General features: G+C 46.8%; 2 protein-coding genes across 2 annotated transcripts; both read right to left on the bottom strand.

Annotated features, from left to right (window-relative positions):
- Window positions 1–5513, bottom strand: LOC135377345 (succinate--CoA ligase [ADP/GDP-forming] subunit alpha, mitochondrial-like). Its single transcript, XM_064609701.1, has 8 exons — window positions 5406–5513; window positions 3096–3196; window positions 2918–3034; window positions 2628–2840; window positions 2308–2527; window positions 2175–2248; window positions 978–1166; window positions 1–141 (listed from the first exon to the last, which is right to left on the bottom strand). Exons 1-8 carry the CDS (start codon window positions 5440–5442, stop codon window positions 115–117), a joined length of 978 nt encoding a protein of 325 aa, XP_064465771.1. The 5' UTR covers window positions 5443–5513; the 3' UTR covers window positions 1–114.
- A 5012-nt stretch (window positions 5514–10525) lies between these two features.
- On the bottom strand, window positions 10526–26401 carry LOC135396706 (zinc finger protein 771-like). Its single transcript, XM_064627837.1, has 3 exons — window positions 26189–26401; window positions 14342–14489; window positions 10526–11279 (listed from the first exon to the last, which is right to left on the bottom strand). Exons 1-3 carry the CDS (start codon window positions 26226–26228, stop codon window positions 10625–10627), a joined length of 843 nt encoding a protein of 280 aa, XP_064483907.1. The 5' UTR covers window positions 26229–26401; the 3' UTR covers window positions 10526–10624.
- Window positions 26402–27212: the final 811 nt, after the last annotated feature.

Here is a 27212-nt window from a genome sequence, read left to right as displayed (position 1 = left end):
GCATTTTAAAATGGGCCTTTATTTCTGCTTAAATAACGCAGACCCGACTGTACAGCGCGATGCAAGGTGAGAACCCAAAACTAGCTACAACTAGAGGAGCGTCATGATGCTCGCTTAGGCCAGACCTCTCTTCTTCATTTCCTGAAAGACAAGATTCAACTTTAAAGATGCCACTTTGCTGCCAAAGTGAAAAAACAGTTGCGCAAGACACAACTGAAAACATTTCAACACCCAGCAATGGAAATAGTAAAGAGACGTGGTGGGAGGAATGGATGAAAGAAGCAGGTGCAGTTACATCAGAAAGATACCCTCATTTACAGATTGAAATCTATGTGACATAGTTTCATTGGGAAATGATTAGAGCCTGAAGTTTTTGGGAAATTTTTTTTCTTCTAAATCCAGGGGTAAAAATCAGGTAATCAAACATGTGCTCTAAATTCATGCAAATTCAGGTGGAAAAACTTCCATTCTGCTAAATTTGGGGGGAAAATCTGGCTCAGTTACTCAAACTAACAATACTGGTTTGGTACATACAGTGATGTAATTGTATTTTTCTGCCAAATAAGTTAGTGTGCATTCCTACAGATGTTTCAGTGACTGCAATTTGCTGAGTAAATATGAGTTTCACCCTAGAGAGGCAAACTTCAATTCAGGGTGCAAATTTGGGTTAAAAATAGGGTTAAACCCTAAAACCCCAGTCTCTAGAAATGATACCTCGCAGCTGCTCCGGTACTTCACACCAGGTGATGGGAGCCTTCAAAGACAAGCCTCATTTCTCGTGGCTTGTTTTTGAAGGCACCCGTAAATTGATGAGTGGTGAGACACGGTCATGCAAAAATATTTTGCTCCTGAGAGCGACTGCTTGATGAAATGTATGGAGGATACAAGGCCAGGTGTACAATGACAATGCAACGGTTGCTTAACGCCCTTATTACATATGATTACTCACTGTTCAAATTCGATGCTAGCTCGCTTACCTGAAGCATAGTGGCCCCCATCTGTGCCGGAGACTTGGTGACCGTGACGCCAGCCGTCTTGAGAGCTTCAATTTTCTCCTTGGCGCCGCCCTTGCCACCGGCAATGATGGCGCCTGCATGACCCATTCGCCTCCCAGGTGGCGCCGTGAGACCCGCAATGAAGGACACCACAGGCTTTGCATTGGCACCCTGAAAGAGTAAACCGCGCAAGTGGTGTCATAGCTCAACATTTAGTTTTCAAGCTGATATAAGATAAATCTGCACTAACCAGGATTTAAATAATCTGGATTTACACAACCGATTTTAATCGAGAGTTTAAATCACAATTTTTCGTGATGATTTGAATTGGAACCCAAAGAGTGGTTTCAATTTTTGAAAGCTGTGCCACAGGCTCACAAATATTTTATCATTTCGACAATGCTGAGAGTAATGCACCCACCTCAACCCCTCACCCACAGTTCACCCCACTCTGTGAGAGGGGGGGTGAACAGGAGACGAGTCATGTAAGGAGACATTGTTTGTCAGCCCATGCAGAAACACACTTATTTTGCGAGCACCAACCTACGAGGGCACAGTCCCTTAGCCTACTTGCACAGCATACAAATGAATGCTACAAAAATCAAGTATGGGTAAAATGTCAACTAAAGGGGAGTGTTTATACTCCGTCGTAACCTCCACGACCGAGCGCGCGCAACCAGGATGCCTGCCGTCGAAAGTGTTTATACTCGAGCGGCAGAGAACGTGCAGAGTCAATCATCGTGCTCTGGCACGAGCTACGCTGTTTGCCGTTGCGGAGTATAAACAGCCCTTAAGGATTTAAATGAACTGGACGGGAAAGAGTTTCGTTACCTCAATTCCTATTCCATTTTGCGACTTGGACATGCAGACTATCTGCTGGAATCCAGCAAAATTTTGCTAGTCTTTCTATAGACTAATTTTTTAATAACTCCTGTATATGTCACGTGATAGATCATGAGCAAAGCCTTGGACCGTGGGTTAATTTTGCTCGCTCGCAAGATCTTGAGCATGCGCTGATCCACACGATGACAACGTGCTCGAGAAACGTGTTCCATGCCGCAAAGTTGCTGGCGGCCGGATTCAAACGCTCAACATTGCCGTTAGTAGATAAACAACTGGCCACACAAAGTATAAATGGCTGAATAATAACAACTAGGACAGTAAGACGAGATAACTCACCGAGTTGTGCTTCGTGAGGAACTCGGCTGCGCTCTCTTCCGCATTGCCTCCGATTTCTCCAATGAGAATAATACCTGCAGAGTGCGTGACACTGCTCAGAACTCTACCGGGAAAGCAGAAACACGTATCGAACCTTTTGTCTCGGGGTCTTGAAGGAAGATGTCTAAGCAGTCGATAAAGTTTGTGCCATTGAAAGGGTCGCCTCCAATTCCAACGCACAGGGACTGACCCAGCCCCACTTGAGTCGTCTGATGTACAGCCTCGTAGGTCAGGGTGCCGGACCTCGAGACGATGCCGATCTTACCCTTCTGGTGGATGTGGCCGGGCATGATGCCTATCTTGCACTCTTGAGGCTGAACGTAATTCCCAAAAGTGTGGGGAAAATAGTGTAGGTAACGTCACGGTCCCACGTTCCCCCCAACAACCGATCTCAAATCCTAACGGGACCTGTACCTTGATGATGCCTGGACAGTTGGGGCCGACCAGACGGGTCTTTCCTTGCCGTAGGAGGCTGTGCTGAACGCGCACCATGTCTTGCTGCGGAATCCCTTCCGTGATGCACACCACTAGAGAGATTTCTGCCTCCATGGCCTCCAGTATTGCCTTGGCAGCTACAGGTGCCGGTACGTAGACGACGGAGGCATCCGCACCGGTTGCATCCTTGGCCTGTGCGAGGATCATTTCACGTTGTGTGCATCGCACATTTTCTCACAATGCCAGTTTTTACGGATCACTTTTCTCACCTCCTTAACCGAGTTGAACACTGGAAGATTAAGATGCGTCTGTCCTCCTTTGCCAGGAGACACGCCTCCAACCATCCTGGTGCCATATTCTATCGCCTGCTTACTATGGAAAGTTCCCTGGACGAGGGAGCAACCCACACGTTACCATAGTATCGGTAGGAAGCAGACGACGCCCTACCTGTTTCCCCGTAAAACCCTGGCAAATGATTTTCGTGTCCTTGTCAATTTTTAAAGCGGTCCTAGTGTTCGTGTAGCACGAACGGACGCCGGCTGGGAAGCCTGTGGGAGGAGGAGAAGAGATGTTTGGGGACAATATGGCCAGTCGAGCAACATATTTTTTGTACGGGAGTGACACGTCACAGAGATCATTTGTCTCCGACGGCTGCATCCCGTCCTAACTTAGGAGCAGTCGCGTAAGTGGAACGAGAGGTCCTGTACGAGATATTTTTTGTGCGAGATAAAAACAACGCTGTCACTATCACCCCTTATACCTCACCTGTGAAAGCTGGCACAAAATAACGTAAGCCAAATTAATGGCCATCTTGTCTGTCACAATGTCCCTTTTTTTTTCTTCCAATCTTTTTCTTTTCTCTGCGTTTGTAGTTTCTGCATTGTTCATGCCACAGTCCCCTGCTATGATGCCTTTATTGTGGTGCTGTGGGGTATGCCATAAATCAATATTTTTAAAGTACCAGCAAAATGTAGGTCTTGGTATGGATGCCACCTAGTTCTGAGTATCTCTAACTAAGGAAGCTTCAGTGTTGCTTTTTGATTGTGCTGTATCTCTAACTATGAAAACATTGTGCGCGTGGAGTTTCCCAGCAGCAGATATGGGGTACAAAATCAATGATTCCGCTCAATATTTGCCTCACATTTTTATAACCGCTGGAATACGTAACACTTTAATGACAGGGGTAGTGCTACACTTTCACTGAACAGTCTTCACATCACATCACATCACACCAGTTTTGTTTTGAGACAATAAGATACAAGACATTTGCACGACAGAAAATTTGCACAAAGTAATATACTGAGTGCTTTGAGACTACCTAAGGGTGTCCTATTTGATACCGATACCTGTTCAAAGTAGCCAATGCCTAGGTTTTCATCTGCCTTGAAACAGGAGGCTCCTCCGCATAATTCAACTTCTGCTACTGTATCATCTGCAGCAGAACTGAGCTCTTCACATCCAACCTGACACTTAGGGTTTTCATATCCCAAATGAAAATCATACAAAGCTTTCTGAACATCTGCACAATCTCATTCAATCAGAATTTAGTCCAAGGCTCCTTGGTTCCAGTTCAAGGTGCTTTCATTACAGATAGTTTGTAATACAAACGGCATTATTCTCAATGTTCCATTCCGTGTCTGACTTAAACTATGTTTGCAGGATGACAGGGTGTGGACACGTTTCTGAGCTAAACTTGATTACAAATACCACCCTTCGACACAGGCATAGTGCAAGTATTTTTTACGCGTTTTACTTTCTTCGTACGATACATGGTATGAAAGCAACTCACTGCCTGCTGATGTAAGATTTCATGTACACTATTCTCACAATGCAGCGTTATGCACTTTTCAAAACAGAGCAAGTGTTCTTAAATTCTGAACCATTTCATGAAGCATACGATCAGGAAACTTTCACTGCTTGGCAACAAACTTTGCTCGAAACTGCACTCGCAAATACTTAATGGCTTTGAAATTGATGTTTTTCCACTCTCTATGACATTCTCGAGCTTTCCAACCTGTGTGCACAAATCCTTAGAAGTCGCAAAGCTGTATTTTTACTAGCACGGGCTAAAATGGAAGAAAATAGGTGGACAGTCTCAAAATTTGTCCGCTCTGATTATCGGGTTCTGAAGATCAAACCAAGTTCTCTAACTTCGCACACAAACAATATTTAACTGCCGCACCTCCGAATATATATGCCTGTGTAGGGTCCTAGTGCAAACAGCAAAATCAGAGTAGCTTATTAGGTGATAAACACCACGATACTACGTAGACCGCTATCGTCCGGAGGTTATGCGAGTCGTCCACTTATCGATAGCGAGGTCAATGCGGGCAACAGTTCGCAGAGACATTGCCACTTAACGGGGCCGTTTGGAGGCTCAAATGATGCAATGTATCTTATAAATATTGCTGAAGAATCTTCGTATATTCATTTGAAATACATAGCCGGAAACAAGAAACAGGATAAGCTGCGTTCGCAGCACAAGGAAACATACAAATGGCCTCTTAGTTCCAATATATAAACGCATCCGTCACACGTTTAGTGACGAAATTTTATGAGCATAAGTTTATGAAATTACGAAGGGGAAAAAAAAAACAGCCTCAGAACGGAGCAGTATGCATGCGGTTAAGCGAAGTACCGGTTTGTCTGCCGACAACGTGCCGCTCAATTTGCAACTTGAACTTGGCTTCTGTTTACTGCCCTCTACTCACGCAGGTATTTCTAAAAAGAAACATAGGTAGCAAACGGACGACTTACTAGCAGAGAACCTTGTAATAAACCTGCAGCATGCCATAACTGCCTTCGTCCCTGACCAGTTTCGTACAGGGTGGCCAGAAGGTCAGAACGCAGACGACATTTCCCGCGGTATGTGGCGATTCGAGCTTTCGCTGTAAGCTAACTAGTTCCGCTAGTCCCTTTACTTCGAACTTTATTACTCGCTTGTTTCTTTTGAATTCATTCTCATTAAATCACTCAATATTTTTTGCTGTGCCTTGTTCTTAGTTGTCTGGAAAAAGGCAAGATCCAGAAGCAGAAGAGCTAAGACTCCTGCCATGTGGGAAAGAACCACTAAACATGATCATTAGTATTTTCTTTTACTAAAGGGCCGTGAGGAGCCCTCAAGAGCGTCATAAGAAGAAAAATATGCACAAGAAAGGGTATTAATATTAGCCTGATTCGTGCACCCAGCGACTGATCCGCAGACGCCGGAGACCGCGGCGGGCTTATAGGTAGAGGTGAGTGCGGGTAAGCAAACTTGGACCCGCATCCGCACCCTCAAGAATTTAATCTGGGCGACCCGTAGTCCTGTCTGTATACCCGCATTGGGACCCGCAGGGGGAAGTGAGCGGTATACACGCCCTCGGCCGCCAGTTCGAACCCCCGTTCCCCCCCCCCCCCGTTCCTTTTTTCTTTGTCTTTTTTTTTCTGACAATAAATCCCCCCTTTTTTCTTGTTCACCCTCAGGGTGATGAGGATGACGATGCGGGCACGATACACCAGCCTTACCCCAAATCAATGGATGCCTTCCTTCGTTATTGAACGTCCCCTCGTCCACCGTACCGCTGTTTCCATTTTAAAACAATGGAAATTCTGAGTGTTGGCTACGTGTCTCGGACGGCTTCAATCGTATGCCAATAAAACTGCAATTCGACAAAGAGCCATATATGTCTGCATCAATAATCGAACTCGCCCGCCAGCACTTGCCTGCTGCAGTCTGGCACGTGGATTTATGCGGCCAACGACGTAGGGAACTGCTGAGTTCGTGTGTGACATAGAGGGATCACTTAGTTGGCCATGGAGTGCGGGTAATGCGGGTATATCCGCGGTCGCATTGCGGCTACACCCGCATTTTACACGCTACCCGTAGCGATCGCGAATTCCTACCCGCAAATCGTGACGATGTGCGGGTAACTGCGGGTACTCGCGCGTATACCCGCACCCGCGCTCAGCTCTACTTATAGGCCGTGCAGATTATTGGCATTACTTCTTTTGTGACAGATTGAGTTGTAATTGCACGTTGGCGTCCTCGGAGCTATCACAGGTTACGGTGATTGTACTATAGGTCACGTCACGCCGACTCAACACTATGCTGTCTTGCTGAGTTTTCATGAAACTTTTCATGGTAGCTGCCGGCGTCAACATGGAGCGGGGGGGGGGGGACAATTGCCCCCACCCTCGAGCCCGCCTGAAGGTGCCAAAAAGACACTTTTCGGGCAGGAAGAAGCTGCTTTGACAGAAGACAAAGATAATCAAGAATACGGGGGGCACAAATTTCACAGTTTACTCCCGGAGACGAAAAGTATAACACCGGCCCCTGCCTGGTGTCTTTCCATGGCATCCCGTTGGTCTTGCTGTTTGAACTCATCTGAACGCAACTGGCGCAGCTAGTCCTGACGACGTCGTTTGAAGCGGAGAACATACTCTGTTCGACCCAGGGGCGGATTTAGGGGGAAGGGGGTCCGGATGTCCTGACCGCCCCCCTCAATTCGAGACTTGAACATAGGGTTCAATGGACCACAGCATGCACCTGGCACTTGTCCATAGCGGACCCCCCACCCCCCACCCCTCGGAAAAATCCTAGATCCGCCCCTGGTTAGACAGTTTGCTACGGTGCTAACGCCACAGTCTCGATTTGTTGTGACGCATATGGGGGTAAAAGAGTAGGCAGCGCCTCCCACTGAAGGATATGCAGTTCTCGGGTCATCGTCCCTTAGCGTCCTCCTGGTGACCCTTCGTGCCCTGTCTGGCAGCGAAAACTGTCGCAGGATTTTCCCAGCACCCCCCTATAATAGCCTCCCCCCCCCTCCCCCCCGTGTAGTCGGCTGCGTACTAACCTCCTTCCTGCTGTCCTTGTCAATCTATCACACGCCAGTAAGTCACTCGTAGCCACGGTTGCTTCGCGGTGATAAGAGGTCTATGGAGGGATGTGCATGGGCAGACGAACGAATGAGAGACGCACGCTATGGGGCTGATGGAATTTATGAGAAGTGTCCTGACGTAGGTGTAAGGACCACACACACACACACACGCACACACACACACACAAATCTCTTAGATGAATACACCGAGAAATGTTGCTCTGTCTCCAACACATCACACACCGTTGCTCATTCTAAACAGCAATAAATTAATAAGACTTAGGAAATGCAGGAACGTGAAACACATGCAGCACTCGGTTTTTTTAAAAAAGGAGATAAGAAAGTTGATTTCAGAGGTAAAAAAAAAAGGTTTCATTGCAATGCGTTCGACAGTAACTTTTAACAGAGTTCTATACCCCTACAGTCTTCAAATGAAAAACCGATGGAAAAATTGACCACCAAGTGACACGTTAGGTGGCGCCACGCATATGTTCATGTTCAATTATGATTGAAGAGCGTTTCAAATGAGTCTCAGTGCAATACATTTGTGCAAATCTCTACACTTTGGATTTACTCCTTTATTATTCATGTTGAGCGTTTTATCCTGCGTTGTAGATAGAATTCGACTACGCCTTTCCTTTCCAGACTCCAATGATTGTGACGTAGCGGTTGCAGCCAATCAGGAAGCGCGAAGTCCTCTTTTTTTTTAATGCTTTCTATGCAACAGCCATTTCAGGCTACACTCTTAAAAATGAACTTCACCTCATAGCACGCCCCTAGCCAACCATTATCTCGAATGATATGGTTATCTGCCCTGATTTGTTGAAAACGGGGGGCGTACGCCATTTCTGTGACACTTATGCTGTTCATAATTGTCACAGAAAAGGCGTACGCCCCGTGTTTTCAACAAATCAGGGCAGATAACGATATCATTCGAGATAATGGTTGGCTAGGAGCGTGCTATGGGGTGAAGTTCATTTTTAAGAGTGTAGACTATATAGTCATGTAGAGGTCTTCTAGAAAACGGCGGTCTGTGGTGCTTCCCATCTTCCATTCTACGTCCTGTGGCGCGTAAAGTATCGTCATTTTTTCTTCTTCTTTTTTTTTTGTGTGTTGCGAGCAGATAGCGGAGACAACTGCATAGATTTCAATGACCGATTTTGACAAGTAAATGGAGCTAGATATTTACCCCCTCTGAAAGAGCAACTCCTTCTCTGAGTGTGCACTGAGTTTTTTCTTTCTTTCTTTCTATTTTTTTTTTTTTAAATGGTCCACACTTGTCCACAATAATGTCGGAGATGCATCTAAAGACTTCTCTGCAGTTCCGTGCCGACGTTAAACTTTTATGAAATGTGGAAATAACGAGCATGCATATCCCGACCGGGAAAGGAAAACCACGCCGAAAAGTGCACCGTCGTGCGATAACAGCTGACAATCCATTTATTACGTATATATGCTAATTGCCTCTGGAACTTCTTTCGTAAAAAGCACTTTGTCCAATATGCAACGCGTCTGAAGGCTGGTCGTCTGAAAATCGACTGGAAACAGCACCGGTCGATTGCAGACGACACACTTGCAGATCGGACGCAACGTTTGGGACACCACGACACTATTGGTAATCAGTTGACAGTAATCAAACTGCCCGCATCAATTGCATAAATAGTAATGCTGACCTACAACTGCGTTCGAGAAACTCTCGAGTGTAATCCTCTACACTCTCAGAGAAAAGGGTGGAGCAGTTATACCTTCCAGGAGGTAATATTTGTCGCATGTTGTGCCTAAAAGGTTGCAAAGTTCTACACTCTTACAAATGAAGTTCACCGCATAGCACGCTCCTAGCCAACCATCATCTCGAATGATATCGCTTTCTGCCCTGATTTGTTGAAAACGGGAGGCGTATGCCTTTTTTTGTGTCAATTATAAACAGCATAAGTGTCACAAAAAAGGCGTACGCCTCCCGTTTTCAACAAATCAGGGCAGATAACGATATCATTCGAGATGATGGTTGGCTAGGAGCGTGCTATGCGGTAAAGTTCATTTCTAAGAGTGTACCTGGTACCTCACTCTCTCCCACGAATGTTAGGGTTACAACTTCTGATTCGGTGAGCGAGGGGGGCGTACGCCTTTTTGTAGCAATTTGGATATATGATAACTGCTTTTGCCACCCTTTTACATCCTTTATGAGACGCCGTGTTGACCTAGGTGGTAACTGTACGAGTTACCACTTTTTCACACCCTTTTTTCTGAGAGTGTGTACGCTCACAGAAATGAACTTCACCGCATAGCACGCTCCTAGCCAATCATAATCTCGAATGATATCGTTATCTTCCCTGATTTGCTGAAAACGGGAGGCGTACGCCTTTTTTTTGTGACAATTATGTACAGCATAAGTGTCACAAAATAAGCTCCGCCCCACGTTTTCAACGAATCAGGGACGAGAACGTTGTCATTCGGGATTATATGGTTGGCTACACTGTAAAAACAGAAGTTCACCGCATAGCACGCTGTGCGCCAACCATTGCCAAGGATGATAGGGTTATCGCTTCTGATTCGAAGAGAGACGGGGGCGTACGCCTTTTTGTGGCAATTTTCATATATCCAAATTGCCACAAAAAGGCGCCCCCCTCTCTCTTCGAATCAGAAGCGATAACCCTATCATTCGTGGCAATGGTTGGCTCACAGCGTGCTATGCGGTGAACTTCTGTTTTTTTAGAGTGTACACTATTAAACAGAACTTCACCACATAGCACGCTCCTGACCAACCACCATACCGAATGATATCATTCTGTGTCATGATTTGTTCAAAACAGGGGGGAGGCGCCTATCTGGGACAAGATAATCTGTCCCAGATAGGCGCCTCCTCTCATTTTCAACAAATCAATGCACAGAATGATATCATTCGGAATGACGGTTAGCTAGGAGCGTGCTATGCGGTGAAGTTCTGTTTTAACAGTGTAGGAGCGTGCTCTGTGGTGACACTCATTTTTAAGAGTGTAGGGGGGAAGTCGAACTGCCGAGTGTTGTGTGAACAAGTGTGGACCAACATCTTTCTCTGCGTGAAACAACCAAACATCCGTCGATGACACCAATATCGATGAAACTCCGGACGCCAGACGCTCAGGCGGAATTTGCGTGCACCCGCATGTGCCGGTTCAAGTTGCCAGACTGCGAGAAGCGGAGCAGGCAAAGCTTGCACTGGTACGGTTTTTCCCCGCTGTGGATTCTCAAATGCTTGGTCAACGTGGAGCTGTCCGAGAAGGCCTTGCGGCAGAAACAGCAGCGGTAGGGCCGTTCGCCCGAGTGCGTACGCAGGTGCGTCGTCACCGAGGAGCTCTGCGAGAACCGGCGCTCGCACACGGGACATCGGAAGGGCTTCTCGCCGCTGTGGGTCCGCAGATGCGCTGTCAGGTTGGCCGCCTGCGAGAAGCACTTGCTGCACTGCAGGCAGCGGTAGGGACGCTCGCCCGAGTGCGTGCGCAGGTGCGTCTTCAGCGTGCTGGGCCGCGCGTATGCCTTGCCGCAGATACCGCACAGGTTGAGACGACCCGCGTCCATAGAGTTCATCGGCGTTGCCAGGCCGGCGCTCGGGACCTGTGGTTGTGGAGGGGGTCCGGCCCACGGGGAAGAGTAGCAACCGCCGTCTAGGCTGGACATGGAGAACATGGGTGCCGAGGGCTCTGGGCCCCCCATGGGCCCGGTCGACTGGTTGGGATGGACGACGGCGTGCTTCAGGGAGAGGAGGACGTCCGCGATGGTGTCGTGGCCTCCGGCTCTGCGAGGAAATAAGTGCCGATGGTACGTTTTCGTATTCAAGTCGAATGAAGAGAACATACACGCGTGCTGAAGAAAGGTTAGTTAGTTACAGTGAACTCTCGTTATTATGACCATGGTCGTTCCCGAAAATTTTGGTCATAATGAGGAGTTGTCATATTAACGGGAGGAGACTTGCATAGGTTTCACTGCATTGTTCCCCAGTAGTATGGTCGTAAAGCGCGTATGTCAGATTATCGGGGGTCATATTAACGAGTGTTCACTGTAGATGATTTCCTAATGCCACTTTTTTTTTTGTCTCATCCCAGAAATTGGTGCGAAAGGGATTGAAAAGAACCGTTTATATCCTATTATTTAAAATGAAGTCCAGGGACTACAGTTGCATGACGGTTCTCGGAGTTTTATTCACTAGTGAACATCTTGTAAGAGATAGTATGTTAGGCGTCAAGACTCGATGTCCTTCTCCAGGCCGTCTTACGCGACATGGCGGAAAAAAATGGTCGTTTGCGTTCTCGTCAACTCCAAGACCTTAGAGTTATGAGGGAGGTTCAGACTAAAGATGAGCCGAAAGATGATAACGGTTGTACCTTTTGCGGGACCTCGACGCAGACGTTGCAGGTTTGTGTAGGAACAATTTTGTATAAAAATCACGCTTGTTCCACAAGGCTCGTGAACAAATTACTATGTGCCGTTGTCATCAAAAAGAAAGGACGTCTCACTTTAGGCCTCATCACTAGGCCTTCGCACATCTTGATAAAAACATCAGTTGGGGAGGCTCTGTTCGTCTATAGGGTTCTTGTATATGGCACTATCCAGCTTCGGTATACGACGATGTAAGTGAGACAGAAGCTGGAATAGACCTTGTCGATGATTGCGGGCCATAATCATCTGAAGGACAGTTCGTTGAAGGACAATGAGTTGCATCAAAAATTGAAGTTCGGACGTTCCCATTTGTTGGGGTTGTGCGCACTCATCCGAGGTGCACTCACATTCGGCATACGGATGTTGAGCAACTGTGGGATGCTATAAAGCCGAAAACAGTGAGGGACTAAAGCAGTCGTCGAACAGGTCAGACAGCGATGGGTTGGCGCTATGTGGCTTTTTGGACGACTGCTTTATTTAGTAAACGTCGTATACCGAGAAGGACATTTACTGATCGAATCTGGTGCTTCCTCAGACGCCTATGAATGTCAAGTCCCCGGAACAACATATTGCCACACAAACAACGCGCCGCCAACTAACGCCGCACTTCGCTTTACCAGCAGCGTGCCTCTCATTCCACGGGAACGAAAAAAAAAAAAAGCAAGTTAACGCCGTCCAGGACCGTTATTATTAATTATGGTTCAATCGAAATTGACTTCTGTTCCCGATGGATGCGCTCAGACGGGAGCATCTTTGTGCGCGTCTTTGGGTATATATTTTTTTTTATTGAACTGACAACATCGTAATATACATGGTAAGGCACTATATACCAGTCGGATCATAGCTACAAGCTAGTGCGATCCGATAATATTTTTCGACGTTTAGTTATTCAAACGCGGCAGTTACATTAAGAAAAAGATTGGCTGAGGAAACACACATTTATACAAGCGCTAAGATTACACAATAACAAAAATATAAATATATATCATCAATCCTTCTTACTGACATCACTATAACGATATATTCAACAAGACTCGAACAGAAACCTCCGGACGGCTAATTTGAAGTGTTTGGCTACAACGACATCAAGGGGGCAAGGAGTTCCACTTTATGACCCCTTGGCGTTGGAGAAGGCGCTTACCATATATGTTTGAGAAACACTGTACAATAAAGTGATGTTCCAATACGTCCGTATATACGTCACGCGTCATTCTTGCTACGTTCGGAGCATCATTGTGATCTAAATTTATTAACTAACGTAACCAGGGTATCGATCGTATATACGAACCCGATACACTCTTTAAAAAAAAGGGTGTGCTTTAACTCCTTTTCCTTGCCACACATATATCACTCCCTTTTGAAGAGTACAATTACTCTCAAAAAGGAATCTCCTCACTCTCTTCAGGGAGTGAGGGTACCCCTTAACTCCCTACTGCAATATTACTCTCCAGTACGGAGTTAAAGGGTCTGAAGAGAGTGGACTCCTTTTTGAGAGTAATTGTACTCTCCAAAACGGGAGTGATATACAGTGAACCCTCGTTATTATGACCATGGTCGTTCCCGAAAATTTTGGTCATAATGCGGAATGGTCATATTAACGGGGAAGATTTGCAGAGCTTTCACTGCATTGTTCCCCAGAAGTATGGTCGTAAAGCGCGTATGTCAGATTATCGGGGGTCATATTAACGAGGGTTCACTGTATATATCAAGAGAGCAAGGCAAGGAAAAGAAGTGCGAATGGTGACTAACAGTAACCAAGTTTAGCTCTCTCCGTGAGATGTAGAACAACAGTCAGAGCAATTAAATGTTGGACCTCAAACTGTTTAAATCTATACAGACCGTTAAGGATTACAAGGATGACGCGTACGACCGGCGAGCATCGAGACCTCCGCGCGCCCTATGCACCTTTTCGCGGCCCGCTATAGTATATGCGTGCTTATCTTTTGATACCAATATAATTAAATAGGAAGACTGAGGGGAGTACACGAGTGGAACATTTCTTTTCAATGTCATGTGCGGCCAAGATGGCGGCCGTTGCATACGTGGCTTCCTGGGATCAATATGGCAGGAGAGAAGCCGGACTCGGACAAGAAAAGATTGACCACATGGGCTCTTAACGTGGTACCTCGAATTATAGGGAAGTTAAAAACGCTTTCCCGGTTGTCTAATTGGAAAGCCACAGGGGTTGATATTTGTCTTTTTCGGTGCATCCGGTTCACCCGGTAGCACATCTACTAGCCTCTCCATCAATCCAGTACATTGTCTTGAGGGAACATTCTTTCACTGAGATGGAATGCGGTTCGAACTGCAACCAGCGATGCAGTGCGACACGCATTGTTTCTGACAGCAGGGACAACGAAAGGGCATGCCAAAGAAGAGCAAGAAGAATTGTTCCCGGAGTGCGGCTTCACCTGTTCTCACCTGGGGGAATGTCCGAAGAATCCCGCCAGAGGATCGGGTTCGGCGTTCACCAGGTCGGTGAGGTCGGGCTGTCCGCACTTCCAGGACTCATCGTCGTCCCACAACTCCATGGCTTCCAGAATCCTTAGGGCGGCCGTGACGTCAGCGCCTGCGACCGAGACTGCACTCTGAGTCCGTTCGTTCGCGAAGCCCCCGAAGGATTGAAACTCAGGGGCTTCGACCCTCCTGTGGGGCTTCAGCCTCGTAAGGATTCCCTTTGCATCGAACATCAAATAGGAAATACGGACACGGGCACCGCCTAACGATGCGAAGGTTAAAGCTCCACCCCCTTAATACTAACCGTTATCCCGCCTTCCAAGTGATTGGCACAAGAGTTGACACTTGGTCGTGGCGGACGACTTGGAATGCAGGACCAGGAGAACTACGGGGATACAGTGCTACGTGGATCTTCCAACGTGTTTTTAATTTCTTTATTACTCGATAGGACGGTTTGTGACTTGGAAGGACTGCTTCGGACGGACAACATAAGTGCTTTTCCAAAACTCTCTCAGACGTAACCAGCCCCGGTTTTGTCTTAGCACGGGAGCTGCTCTTTCTGCCGGAAGGCAAAAAAAGACAAATTGATGCTCTAAAACTATCAACTTCTACACCGCAAAAGAAGCTATAGCAATTTGTGCGCATATATATGCGTCATATACTTGCCTTCTGCAAATTAGAACAGTGAACGATTCAATGCAGGTCGCTATATGTGTCGCGCCCCCGCTTGAATCTATAGATCGAAAGCTCAAAAAGTATGGAAGAGTGTCCGTCATTTCATTTCTTGACAATGTGAAGATATACTTTTTCGGAAGATGGTGACTTTCACAACAACAACAACAACAAACTGACTGAAACTGGTGACTTTCAGAAAAGCCGTTAAGCGATATGAATTCCTGGTTATCAACATTTTAGCTTCGTGATCTATAGATGCGTCGATAAAACGGGTTGTATACGCTCGTACTCTTTTTAAACTACTGTGCCGCAGAGGGAAAAAAAAACGTACTGTCAGTTTATTTAGTTTATTCCGTCCGTATACATGCACATGTGGCAATACTATAGATTCCGACGGGCGCTCGCACTGCCTTCCATTCTTCCTTCTTTGAGACCCGGAATGTTTCTATAGGGAACTTGCTTATTCTAATAACAAAAGCGTAGTCCTCTCGATTTTTTTTTGGCTTAAGATGGCTACCGTGGCCGCAGCGGAACTTATAAGTGATGGTGCCTGGGCCCGCAAATTGCGCAGGGAGTCCGTGCGCTTTACCAATCCACCAATTCCGTCAGCCGAACTCTTGCCGTGATCCGTGTCGGAAAATATCCATTCCGTCATGTGCGATCTTTTTTGGAATTCATACCTCTGATACTAGTTCTTGAAATGTCTGGCGGCTCAGTCTGGCACTGATTAGAGTCACTAAATAAGCTACGCTTCAGAGTATCGACACTGAGCCGCCATGTTGTTTCGGATGACCTCCAGCGCCATCCATTTAGCGCTCTTCGAAGTGTTGTCTTCTTCCACTGCTGAACTTCACCTTCTTCTATTTCTACTGCCAAAAGAGAGGTGGGGCTGGAGGTCATCCGAAACAACATGGCGGCTCAGTGTCGATACTCTGAAGCGTAGCTTATTTAGTGACTCTAGCACTGATATGGCTCCGGCAAAGACACCAGCATTTTCGTCCATCCAGTCTTCAATCAGGCTCAGCGCCGCCATGGGCGGAGTTGTGAGGAATGTCGGTAGTAATCGCTTGGATTCTGGTTCAGTATGATGCCAATACATATACGATGCCACGATGAGACCAATACATACATAATATAAGGTACAGGAGCTTACGCTTGTCCCATCCTACAGTTGGCAATATAAAGGTACAATATTTGGCTTCGATGCCAATACATAATGTCTCGTTAAAAGGAGCCTAAACCTCCATAGGTAGCTCCATGATGCCAATACAAAGTAATGTCTCGTTAAAGGAGCCTATACCTCCATAGGTAGCTCTCCTGCTTGATGACAATACACATGTCTCGTTAAAATCCCAGGAGTTGTTTTTGACAGTGCAGGGGGTCTCAACTGCCAACTGCATGACCTCGAGTATTCAGCCGCTGTGGTGCTCTGCTGTGAGATCTTAAGTTTGTTGACCTGGCGATCACTTTTCGGGCACGGCTGTTAGCAGCATGGTATTACAGTCGCTTGCGGTTTTTACCGGCTGTCTCATCACCGCCAGCGGTAATACAAGCTTCTATCACTCGACACGCGTTCCGCTTTCTGTGGGCCGGATCCGTTGAGTGGGTCTCTGGGTCTCTGGGTCTCTGTGATCTGGGTATTCTCCGTGCGTGAGAGCTCCCGTGAGAGCGTGGGTGCTCCGTGCGTGAGAGCACCCGGCCTGCGTATTAATGTGTACACTCTAAGAAAAAAAAGGAGTAAAACGGGGAGTAATTGTAACTTCTACTCCCCTAGTCTGCAATTACTCCCCATTTTAGTCCCCTAACCCGATATTTACTCCCCAGGACTGCAAATTGTCACTGAACTTCGCGAATGGTCTCCTGAATGCAACAGTCTATACGTAAATATGTGCCCTCGGTCAATTTGAACGACGTAAGTCTGTGTATACAGGGTGTCCCAGAAAACTTGTCATTGAATTATAAGAAAAAAAAAAAAAACTACAGCACCTAGAGTCATGCGGTCAATGGCATTTGTTCTTACTGGGTTTTTGCCACCTCCTCATGTGAATGTCGTGTAACGTAAGTTTAATTATGTAAATTTTTGCGAGCGTAAGTCGGAAATTTGCCTAGTAAAGGTCACTTTTTTTACCCCACCAATGTGAGGAGCGTGTCTAATTTACTCAAATTTATGATAATTGACAGTGATAGTCAGGAGCTATCCCATCGGAAAAAATAGCCAAACATCATGCTCTACGGAGGTTGCACAGGACAGCGCAATCTTCGTCAGTCCGACGAAAGGAGGTTGGAAACCCAGCCCTCCCCGACATCGCAGAAAGAGATAAAGCAGGCACGGCTTATCACGTCCGACTTTCGATGGGATAATGCTTTCCCTCTCCAATTTTAGGAACTGTTACTTTTTCTACTATCACTCTGTGGGCTGGCTTTGGAACCTCCTTTCGTCGCACTGAGAGCGATTGCGCTCAAAAAGTCATCGCGCGCTATGGTCCGGTGCTCCGAAAAGCATGATATTCGGCTATTTTTTCCGATGGGATAGCTCGTGAATATCACTGCGAATTGTCGTGAATTTGAGCGAATTCGGCACGCTCTTTATATTGGCGGGGTAAAAAAGTGATCTTTACTTGGCAAATTTCCGAGTTCAGTTCGCAAATATTTACATAATTAAACTTGGAGTACATGACATTCACATTAGGAGGTGGCAAAAACCTAATAAGAACAAATGCTGTTGACCGCGTGATTCTAGGTGGCGTAGTTTTTTTATTATAATTCAATGACACGTTTTCTGGGACACCCTGTAAAACTCCGACAACGTTGCAATTTTCCAGCCACACAGAGTAAAAACAGTTAGCGCATCTTCTTCGCAAATTGTGCCCTATGTATGGCGCAAGATTTTATATCACTCGATATATCACGGTTGACGGTTTGCTTCAAAGTATTTTCACGCATGCGCACCAATTATGTACCTGGGACTCTTACGACAGCGCGTGAGATGCGGTCTCCACTCTGCGACATTCATTTACACCCGTGCATTTACTCCCGAAAGGGACTATTTTTTGTGGCAATGCATTTAGTCCCCAAAATGAGTAAAAGTACTCCTTTTTTTTTTTCCTAGAGTGTAGAGGATGTGGTGTTCCTCTGCATGTGGTGACCCGAACAAAGAACACCATGTTCGGCGTAATTCGGCCTAGTACTGTCCCAAATTTTCCAACGACCAGCGAATCATTTCGGAAGCCATCATTGAAGGTACGGTGCCTAGTTCCTCCGAGGACTCGCTCAGTGGCGTAGCCACGGGGGGGGGCTAGGGGTGGCTCGAGCCCCCCCTACCTGCGACGGACCGACTCACGCAAATCGTGCAAATCCGAGGAGAACGTTATATAAGGGGGGGGGGCAGTGTGACGATCGCGAAAGTTCTTGCAGATCATGGCGTCTATCTAAGCAGCACTCTTGAATGGTTTTAATCATCGTATTGTGAATGTCCAAATCAACTTTTTTTTTTCATCCGCACTTTGCAGTGTGCCCAAGTACGTGTCCGTACTCGCACGCAGAATCAGCGGGGGGGGGGGCGAGTTTTCGTATCGAGCCCCCCCTACCTTGAAGGTCTGGCTACGCCACTGGACTCGCAATAGGCGGTGACGCTCTTCGCTCAGCATTCAACGACCTAGCATATCACGAGGCCCTCTCCCGCACCGTACCACTCTCACCACGCCATGGTAATACTCTCACTGCGTCACGCCCGCCTCGCGCTTCGCAGCGGTCCTCCTCGGGCATACACCAGCGGCATGTTCCCGACCACAGGGGTGACACAAACCCGCCATTGTTGTAACTACCCTCAAGCGGGTGCTTTTGGCAAAACTGCCATCTTGTCCTGGTCGTACGTCATGGAAAACGTCCATTTTGAGGTCATGTGACTTTGTTTACATGTCGTTTTGCCGCTTACCGACATATTTTCGCCGTCATAACACCAAGAGATGACCGTATTTTGCCAGCGTAAACTATGTGGTGCTTCTTCCGCAACATGGTAGCCCATTTCACCTTAGTTTAAGTACATCGCATCGGCTCGATAAGTCTTAACGCGCGGTCGTCATCACATCTTTGGAAGTTGTCAACAATACGAGGCCTTATGTGCAAAACTGCGCGTTTTATTGCGAGATTATCGGATAAAAATAATTACCGTGATCGAAAGACATCCAAAACGTTGCGCAGAAAAAACAACCGCATTGTTTACAAACGGTTTGCCCGCCGATCGCGGGCGCCGCCATCTTTAAGGTCACGTGTGCCTTGACGTTTGCTGTGACGTGCGACCAGGACCTGTCCAGGATGCATTGCGTTCGCCCACACGCTTTCGTCTACGGAGCAATACATTGGATGCCATCCCTGTGTCGGGCATACACCAGCGGCATGTTCCCGACCCACACGCTCCTGTACCGGTCGCGGTACGCCGCTGTCGACCGCACCACCTCCATCTCCTATACGGTAGCGGTCCAGGAACCCAGCCGCCGCTGTCTTCTCGCCTGGCCTTCCACATCGGTTTCTGAACTTCGACCACCCAGTAGCCCAACCATCTTATAGGGCAGGCAAGGGGCCCCGGGACCACCATTCCACCGAGACACGCACGGTAAGCCACAGTGAGTCCTGCTCCCGGTCTCCCCGTGCTTGTCGACGGTCCTCCCCGGCAATTCACAGGCGACAACCCTCGAGCTAAATGCTCACGTATCGGTCGCGGTATACTGTCGCCCTTCCGCCCACGCCACTTCGGCGCCCGCCAGTGGAACACGCCCGGTCAGCGCTTGCACCGCACCAACCCTTATGCTGCTAACTGCGCTTTCTGAACCAAGACGCTAAGCCGAGCCGTCCCTGTTGCACGTGCATGTCGCCGCTCTTTCTCATCATGGTCGGTGGATTCTTAAGATTCGATTCGCCGTTCTGGGCACTGCACTCTTAAAAATGAACTTCCCCGCACAGCACGCTCCTAGCCAAGCATCATCTCGAATGATATCGCTATGTGCCCTGATTTGTACAAAACGGTAGGCGTACGCCTTTTTTGTGACACTTATGCTGTTCATAATTGTCACAAAAATGGCGTACGCCTCCCTTTTTAACAAATCAGGGCGGATAACGATATCATTCGAGAAGATGGTGGCTAGGAGCGTGCTATGCGGTGAAGTTTATTTCTAAGAGTGTGGGATTCGAATCCCTGCCTACACTCTTAAAAATGAACTTCACCGCACAGCACGCTCCTAGCCAACCACTATCTCGAATGATATCGTTATCTGCCCTGATTTGTTGAAAACGGAGGCGGACGCCTTTTCTGTGACCATTATGAACAGCATAAGTGTCACAGAAAAGGCGTACGCCTCCCGTTTCAACAAATCAGGGCAGATAACGACATCATTCGAGGTTATGGTTGGCTAGGAGCGTGCTATGCGGTGAAGTTCATTTTTAAGAGTGTAGGCAGGGATTCGAATCCCACACTCTTAAAAATGAACTTCACCGCACAGAACACTCCTAGCCAACCATTATCTCGAATGATATCGTTATCTGCCCTGATTTGTTGAAAACGGGAGGCGTACGCCTTTCTGTGACAATTATGAACAGCATAAGTGTCACAGAAAATGCGTACGCCTCCCGTTTTCAACAAATCAGGGCAGATAACGATATCGTTCGAGGCTATGGTTGGCTAGGAGCGTGCTATGCGGTGAAGTTCATTTTTCAGAGTGTAGGCAGGGATTCGAATCCCACACTCTTAAAAATGAACTTCACCGCACAGAACACTCCTAGCCAACCATTATCTCGAATGATATCGTTATCTGCCCTGATTTGTTGAAAACGGGAGGCGTACGCCTTTTCTGTGACAATTATGAACAGCATAAGTGTCACAGAAAATGCGTACGCCTCCCGTTTTCAACAAATCAGGGCAGATAACGATATCGTTCGAGGCTGTGGTTGGCTAGGAGCGTGCTATGCGGTGAAGTTCATTTTCAGAGTGTAGGCAGGGATTCGAATCCCCACACTCTTAAAAATGAACTTCACCGCACAGAAACACTCCTAGCCAACCATTATCTCGAATGATATCGTTATCTGCCCTGATTTGTTGAAAACGGGAGGCGTACGCCTTTTCTGTGACAATTATGAACAGCATAAGTGTCACAGAAAATGCGTACGCCTCCCGTTTTCAACAAATCAGGGCAGATAACGATATCGTTCGAGGCTATGGTTGGCTAGGAGCGTGCTATGCGGTGAAGTTCATTTTTCAGAGTGTAGGCAGGGATTCGAATCCCACACTCTTAAAAATGAACTTCACCGCACAGAACACTCCTAGCCAACCATTATCTCGAATGATATCGTTATCTGCCCTGATTTGTTGAAAACGGGAGGCGTACGCCTTTTCTGTGACAATTATGAACAGCATAAGTGTCACAGAAAATGCGTACGCCTCCCGTTTTCAACAAATCAGGGCAGATAACGATATCGTTCGAGGCTATGGTTGGCTAGGAGCGTGCTATGCGGTGAAGTTCATTTTTCAGAGTGTAGGCAGGGATTCGAATCCCACACTCTTAAAAATGAACTTCACCGCACAGAACACTCCTAGCCAACCATTATCTCGAATGATATCGTTATCTGCCCTGATTTGTTGAAAACGGGAGGCGTACGCCTTTTCTGTGACAATTATGAACAGCATAAGTGTCACAGAAAATGCGTACGCCTCCCGTTTTCAACAAATCAGGGCAGATACGATATCGTTCGAGGCTATGGTTGGCTAGGAGCGTGCTATGCGGTGAAGTTCATTTTTCAGAGTGTAGGCAGGGATTCGAATCCCACACTCTTAAAAATGAACTTCACCGCACAGAACACTCCTAGCCAACCATTATCTCGAATGATATCGTTATCTGCCCTGATTTGTTGAAAACGGGAGGCGTACGCCTTTTCTGTGACAATTATGAACAGCATAAGTGTCACAGAAAAGGCGTACACCTCCCGTTTCAACAAATCAGGGCAGATAACGATATCATTCGAGGTTATGGTTGGCTAGGAGCGTGCTATGCGGTGAAGTTCATTTTTAAGAGTGTAGGATTCGTGAATTTGGTTGGCACATCCTAAAAAAAAAAAACGGAAACGCGCTATACCAAAAACTAAAAAGAAAAACCAAACCGTCGTTCGGCACAATCATCATTCGACAAGAATGACGATGACGATGAATTTTTGCCCACCTTTAACCGAGTCCCCGCATTTGGTGTCCCTCGTGGTCGTGCCTATATAAGCAACTTATTGTACCCCGATGCCTGCACCAGGTTGCGTGGTATCTTTCACCTATATACCGCTGTCCCAAAAGTTTCTGTCCAACTATTTCACGCAAAGACACTCCTCCGATCTTGACCCAGACGTCGCGTCAACATTCTAGCCAGCAGTGTCATCTGCGACGGTGTAGATAACACGATCTTGTACAGATAGTGGTGGCGGTGATAGAACTGCTTGATCGGTCACGCTAAAGCGATAGGAGGTTGACTTCCTAGACAGAGTTCCTTCCCCCCAAAAAGGCAGTGCCTTTCTGCTGTCCTTCTAGACACTTCTGTATATGCCACTCGTGACTACTTCGTGGTACTACACTCTTAAAAATGAACTTCACCGCATAGCACGGTCTTATCCAACCATCATCACGAATGATATCGTTATCTGCAATGATTCGTTGAAAACGGGAGGCGGACGCCTTTTTGTGACACTTATGCTGTTCATAATTGTCACAAAAAAGGCGTACGCCTCCCGTTTTCAACAAATCAGGGCAGATAACGATATCATTTGAGATTATGGTTGGCTAGGAGCGTGCTATGTGGTGAAGTTCATTTCTAAGTTCCCTTTCACCATCACCACCACCACCATCAATTCTAAGAGTGTACTTGAAGAAGAAGAAGAAAAACAATTTTTCGCCCTTGTGGTTAGAATTCACCCAACAATTGATTCGCGGGAGAGATGGTTTGAACTCGAAAACCGGGACGAAACGCTGAGTATTTTGCTATACTGCTAAAGTGTCAAAATTGTACACTCTAAAACAGAACTTCACCGCATAGCACGCTGTGCGCCAACCATTGCCGCGAATGATATGGTTATCGCTTCTGATTCAAAGAGAGAGGGGGGCGTACGCCTTTTTGTGGCAATTTGGATATACGAAAATTGCCACAAAAAGGCGTACGCCCCCGCTCCCCCTCGCTTCGAATCAGAAGCGATAATCCTACACTCTTAAAGATGATTTTCACCGCATAGCACGCATAGCCGCAACTTCACCGCATAGCTCGAATGATATCGTTATCTGCCCCGATTTGTTGAAAACTGGAGGCGTACGCCATTTTGTGACGCGATATCATTTGCGATGATGGCTGGCTAGCAGCGTCTATGCGGTGAAGTTCATTTTTAAAGAGTGTATCATTATTGGCAACGGTTGGAGCACAGAGTGCTATGCGGTGAAGTTCTGTTTTTAGAGGGTAGTGTCAAAAAAAAAAAATGTAAAGAACAAAATTGCCAAGTTGGCTGTCAGGGGGGCCGGTGTTGTCATCATCAGTGACTTGCGCTTTTTTTTGTTCTGTGAAGCGACAAAGTTGGCGAAATTTTGACAGATTCTTGGAACACGCCTCGTTGGTTGCATGTCTTCCCATTTTGCCTAATCTTAGCGCGTCATCTACCCATCCATAGACCTCTCCCTGTTTGTAAGCAAATGACGTCATACTGTTCGACGGCGCCACCAATTTGGTAGAGTTGAACTATACACATGTTAGAAATGAACTTCACCACATAGCACGATCCTAGCCAACCATCATCCCGAATGACAACGTTCTCGCCCCTGATTTGTTGAAAACATGAGGCGGATCTGGTGTGGTGAAGTTCATTCTAAGACAGTACGCTCGAAGCTACACTCTTAAAAATGAACTTCACCGCATAGCACGCTCCTAGCCAACCAGCATCTTGAATGATATCGTTACCTGCCCTGATTTGTTAAAAACGGGAGGCGTACGCCATTTTTGTGACACTTATGCTGTTCATAATTGTCACAGAAAAGGCGTACGCCCCTGTTTTCACAAATCAGGGCAGATAACGATATCATTCGACATTATGGTTGGCTAGGAGCGTGCTATGCGGTGAAGTTCATTTTGTAGGGGCGGACAAGGTCGCGCCCAAAAGCCACGGCCTTGAGGGGATTACGATGGTCCCTGAAAGGAACGCGACCTTCGGTCCTACTTTTCGTTCATTAGGAGGCAGCGAACAAGTGTCCATTCGTGGAACCCAGCTCTCCCCTTCCGATTTGTTTCGGTTTCAGTTTGTCTACCAACGTCATGATGACGTTTCTCGGGTAGAGGTTTATAGCCACTCACCCCGAACTGCACAGATGTGTCATTTCGCCCATTACCCTTCAGCCATGTCTATGTATTGGAGATATCACCAAGGCACATATATGCTTTCACCCCATAATTCAAGTGCATGATCAGATGCTGTGACACAAGCCTCTGTTCCACACTCTAAAAACAGAACTTCACCGCGTAGCACGCTGTGTGCCAACCATTGCCGCGAGTGATAGGTTATCGCTGTTGATTTGCAGAGAGGGGAGGCGTACACTCTTAAAATTTTTGTGACACTTATGCTGTTCATAATTGTCACAGAAAAGGCGTACGCCCCCCGTTTTCAACAAACCAGGGCAGATAACGATATCATTCGACATTATGGTTGGCTAGGAGCATGCTATGCGTTTGAAGTTCATTTTTAAGAGTGTACGCCTTTTTGTGGCAATTATCGTACATCCAAATTGCCACAAAAAGGCGTACGCCCTCCTCTCTCTTCGAATCAGAAGCGATAACCCTATCGCTTTCGGCAATGGTTGGCGCACAGCGTGCCATGTGGTGAAGTTCTGTGTTTAGCGTGTAGCGTGAGCGGTGACCCAGTCTCCAAATGACGCCAACCCATTTCTGACAGCATATATATATATGGTTTCATAGTAGCGGCCTGAAATGCGGACATTCCATCTTGGTGCAAGACGACATGTGTTTCAAAGCAGCCTTCCTCCGATGCTCGATTTCAACGCCTTCGCATCACTAAACCCCAAATCATCATCGCTTGGACGAATGCAATGAATATATACGTTCGCACGTTAGTAGCCCAAGTTAAATACAGTAGTTTAAATACAAGTGAAATACAGTTAAATTCAAGTTAAATACAGTTAAATACAAGTTAAATACCGTACACTCAATCTGACTCGTACACTCAAAAAACGGAGCTTCACCGCATAGCACGCTGTGCGCCAACCATTGCCACGAATGATAGGGCTTCCGATTCGAGGAGGGAAGGGGGCGTACGCCTTTTTGTGGCAATTTGGATATATGGTAATTGCCACAAAAAAAGGCGTACGCCCACCCCGTCTCCTCGAATCAAAAGCGATAACTCTACACTCTTAAAAATGACCTTCACCGCATAGCACGCTCCTAGCCAACCATAATCTCGAATGATATCACTATCTGCCCTGATTTGTTGAAAACGGTAGGCGTACGCCTTTTTTGTGACACTTATGCTGTTCATAATTGTCACAAAAAGGCGTCCGCCCCCCGTTTTCAACAAATCAGGGCAGATAACGATATCATTCGAGATGATGGTTGGTTAGAAGTGTGCTATGCGGTGAAGTTCATTTTTAAGAGAGTATCGTTCGCGACAATGATTGGTGCACTACGTGCCATGCGGTGAAGTTCTGTTTCTACACTCTAAAAACAGAACTTCACCGCATAGCACGCTGTGCGCCAACCGTTGCCACGAATGATAGGGTTATCGCTTGTGATTGAAAGACAGTGGGAGGCGTACGCCTGTTTGTGGCAATTACCATACATCCAAATTTCCAGAAAAAGGCGTACGCCCCCTCTCTCTTCGAATCACAAGCGATAACCCTATCACTCGGTTGGTGTACAGTGTGCTATGCGGTGAAGTTCTGTTTTTAGAGTGTATAGAGTGTAGATTGCAAGGTGTCACGCGTTCGCAAAATGTCACCAACAGGGTGTCGAGACAACGGCAATCTTTTAAGACGTCCGCGGTGACCTCTCGCGGTGATAAACCTCGGATATATACAGGAGGCCCACTACACTTGAATTGTTGCCGAGCAAAAGAGTGACTTACCTGGATCGGCCTCGTGGCCGGGGTGCGGTGCCACTGCCATGCAGTCGTTCAGCGACCGATATGTTGCGGAGACGCGATCTGGACCCACGTGGGCCGGCCGCTATACGGCTGGTGGGATTAGCCGGGTTGCGCAATCGTCCAGCTGCGGGTCCCCCGTGAGGGGACGTCCGGCAGCGACCGCTAAACGCGCTGTGACAGCGCGCGCTTCCGCCACGCCGGCTGCCAGCCGTCGTGGGGCTCGCGTTAACGTTCCCGACCGAAAAATCAACAGGAAAGGGGGATATGTCACGTGTCCGTCTTCATCGTCACCGTAACGAAAAAAAAAAAAGAAAAAAAACAGTGGCCGAGTCAGTCACGTATGCTTAAAAAACAAATGTGTTTGTGCAGTTTGTGTCTTCATCATTTTTCATTGACACCGTTCGAAGTATTTTTGTGGATAGAAATAACCAATGATGGCCAGTAGATAACTACATGTAGGTAAACTACATGGTTGTAGTTAAAAAGTAGTTACCAACTACTCGCAGAAATGTAGTGTGCAACTACTAGTTAAACTACTATTTTAAGTAGTTAACTACAGTAGTTAGGTTACTGAAGGCGCCAACTACTTCCGATTTTGCCGCAACCTTTACGGCACGATTGTGCTTCCGACTTTTACCTTGAGCGGCTTGTTTGATGAGAACGGAGGTGCAGAGCAATTGTGTCGTGCATGCGTACTAAATCTTCACTTTTAATGCTTGTCTAGTGAAGCCTCATTTGCCGTGAAATAATTCTGCAACTTAGTTTATCGCGTAGACACAGAACGACTCCCGCCGCAAGCTTTGTATATGACGATCGTAGCAATGGCTTGAGCCAAAGTTTATCATTGCTTGTGATTCGTATTTAGGTGTCCAAGAACACTACGAGGAATTGGTGTTGATGGACAACGTTAAGTAGTTATAGATATAGTTAAACTACATTGCAGTAGTTAAAGAAGTAGTTTTAACTACTCCCCTGAAAAGTAGTTCAACTACTTGTTAAACTACTC

Source organism: Ornithodoros turicata, chromosome 1 (genome assembly GCF_037126465.1).
Source record: "Ornithodoros turicata isolate Travis chromosome 1, ASM3712646v1, whole genome shotgun sequence".
NCBI lineage: Eukaryota > Metazoa > Arthropoda > Arachnida > Ixodida > Argasidae > Ornithodoros > Ornithodoros turicata.
Note: the sequence above shows the minus strand (reverse complement) of the source record. Positions and strands in the feature narration are given on the sequence as shown.

Coding starts and splice junctions, on each gene's coding strand:
- LOC135377345 (XM_064609701.1), bottom strand. CDS start 5,442: ATGGCATGCTGCAGGTTTATTACAAGGTTCTCTGCTA. Junction 3,197..5,405: donor TATTACAAGGTTCTCTGCTA/GTAAGTCGTCCG, acceptor CTCCTCCCACAG/GCTTCCCAGCCGGCGTCCGT. Junction 3,035..3,095: donor AGGGTTTTACGGGGAAACAG/GTAGGGCGTCGT, acceptor TCCCTCGTCCAG/GGAACTTTCCATAGTAAGCA.
- LOC135396706 (XM_064627837.1), bottom strand. CDS start 26,228: ATGGCAGTGGCACCGCACCCCGGCCACGAGGCCGATCCAG. Junction 14,490..26,188: donor CGGCCACGAGGCCGATCCAG/GTAAGTCACTCT, acceptor TCTCGGTCGCAG/GCGCTGACGTCACGGCCGCC. Junction 11,280..14,341: donor TTCTTCGGACATTCCCCCAG/GTGAGAACAGGT, acceptor ATTTCCTCGCAG/AGCCGGAGGCCACGACACCA.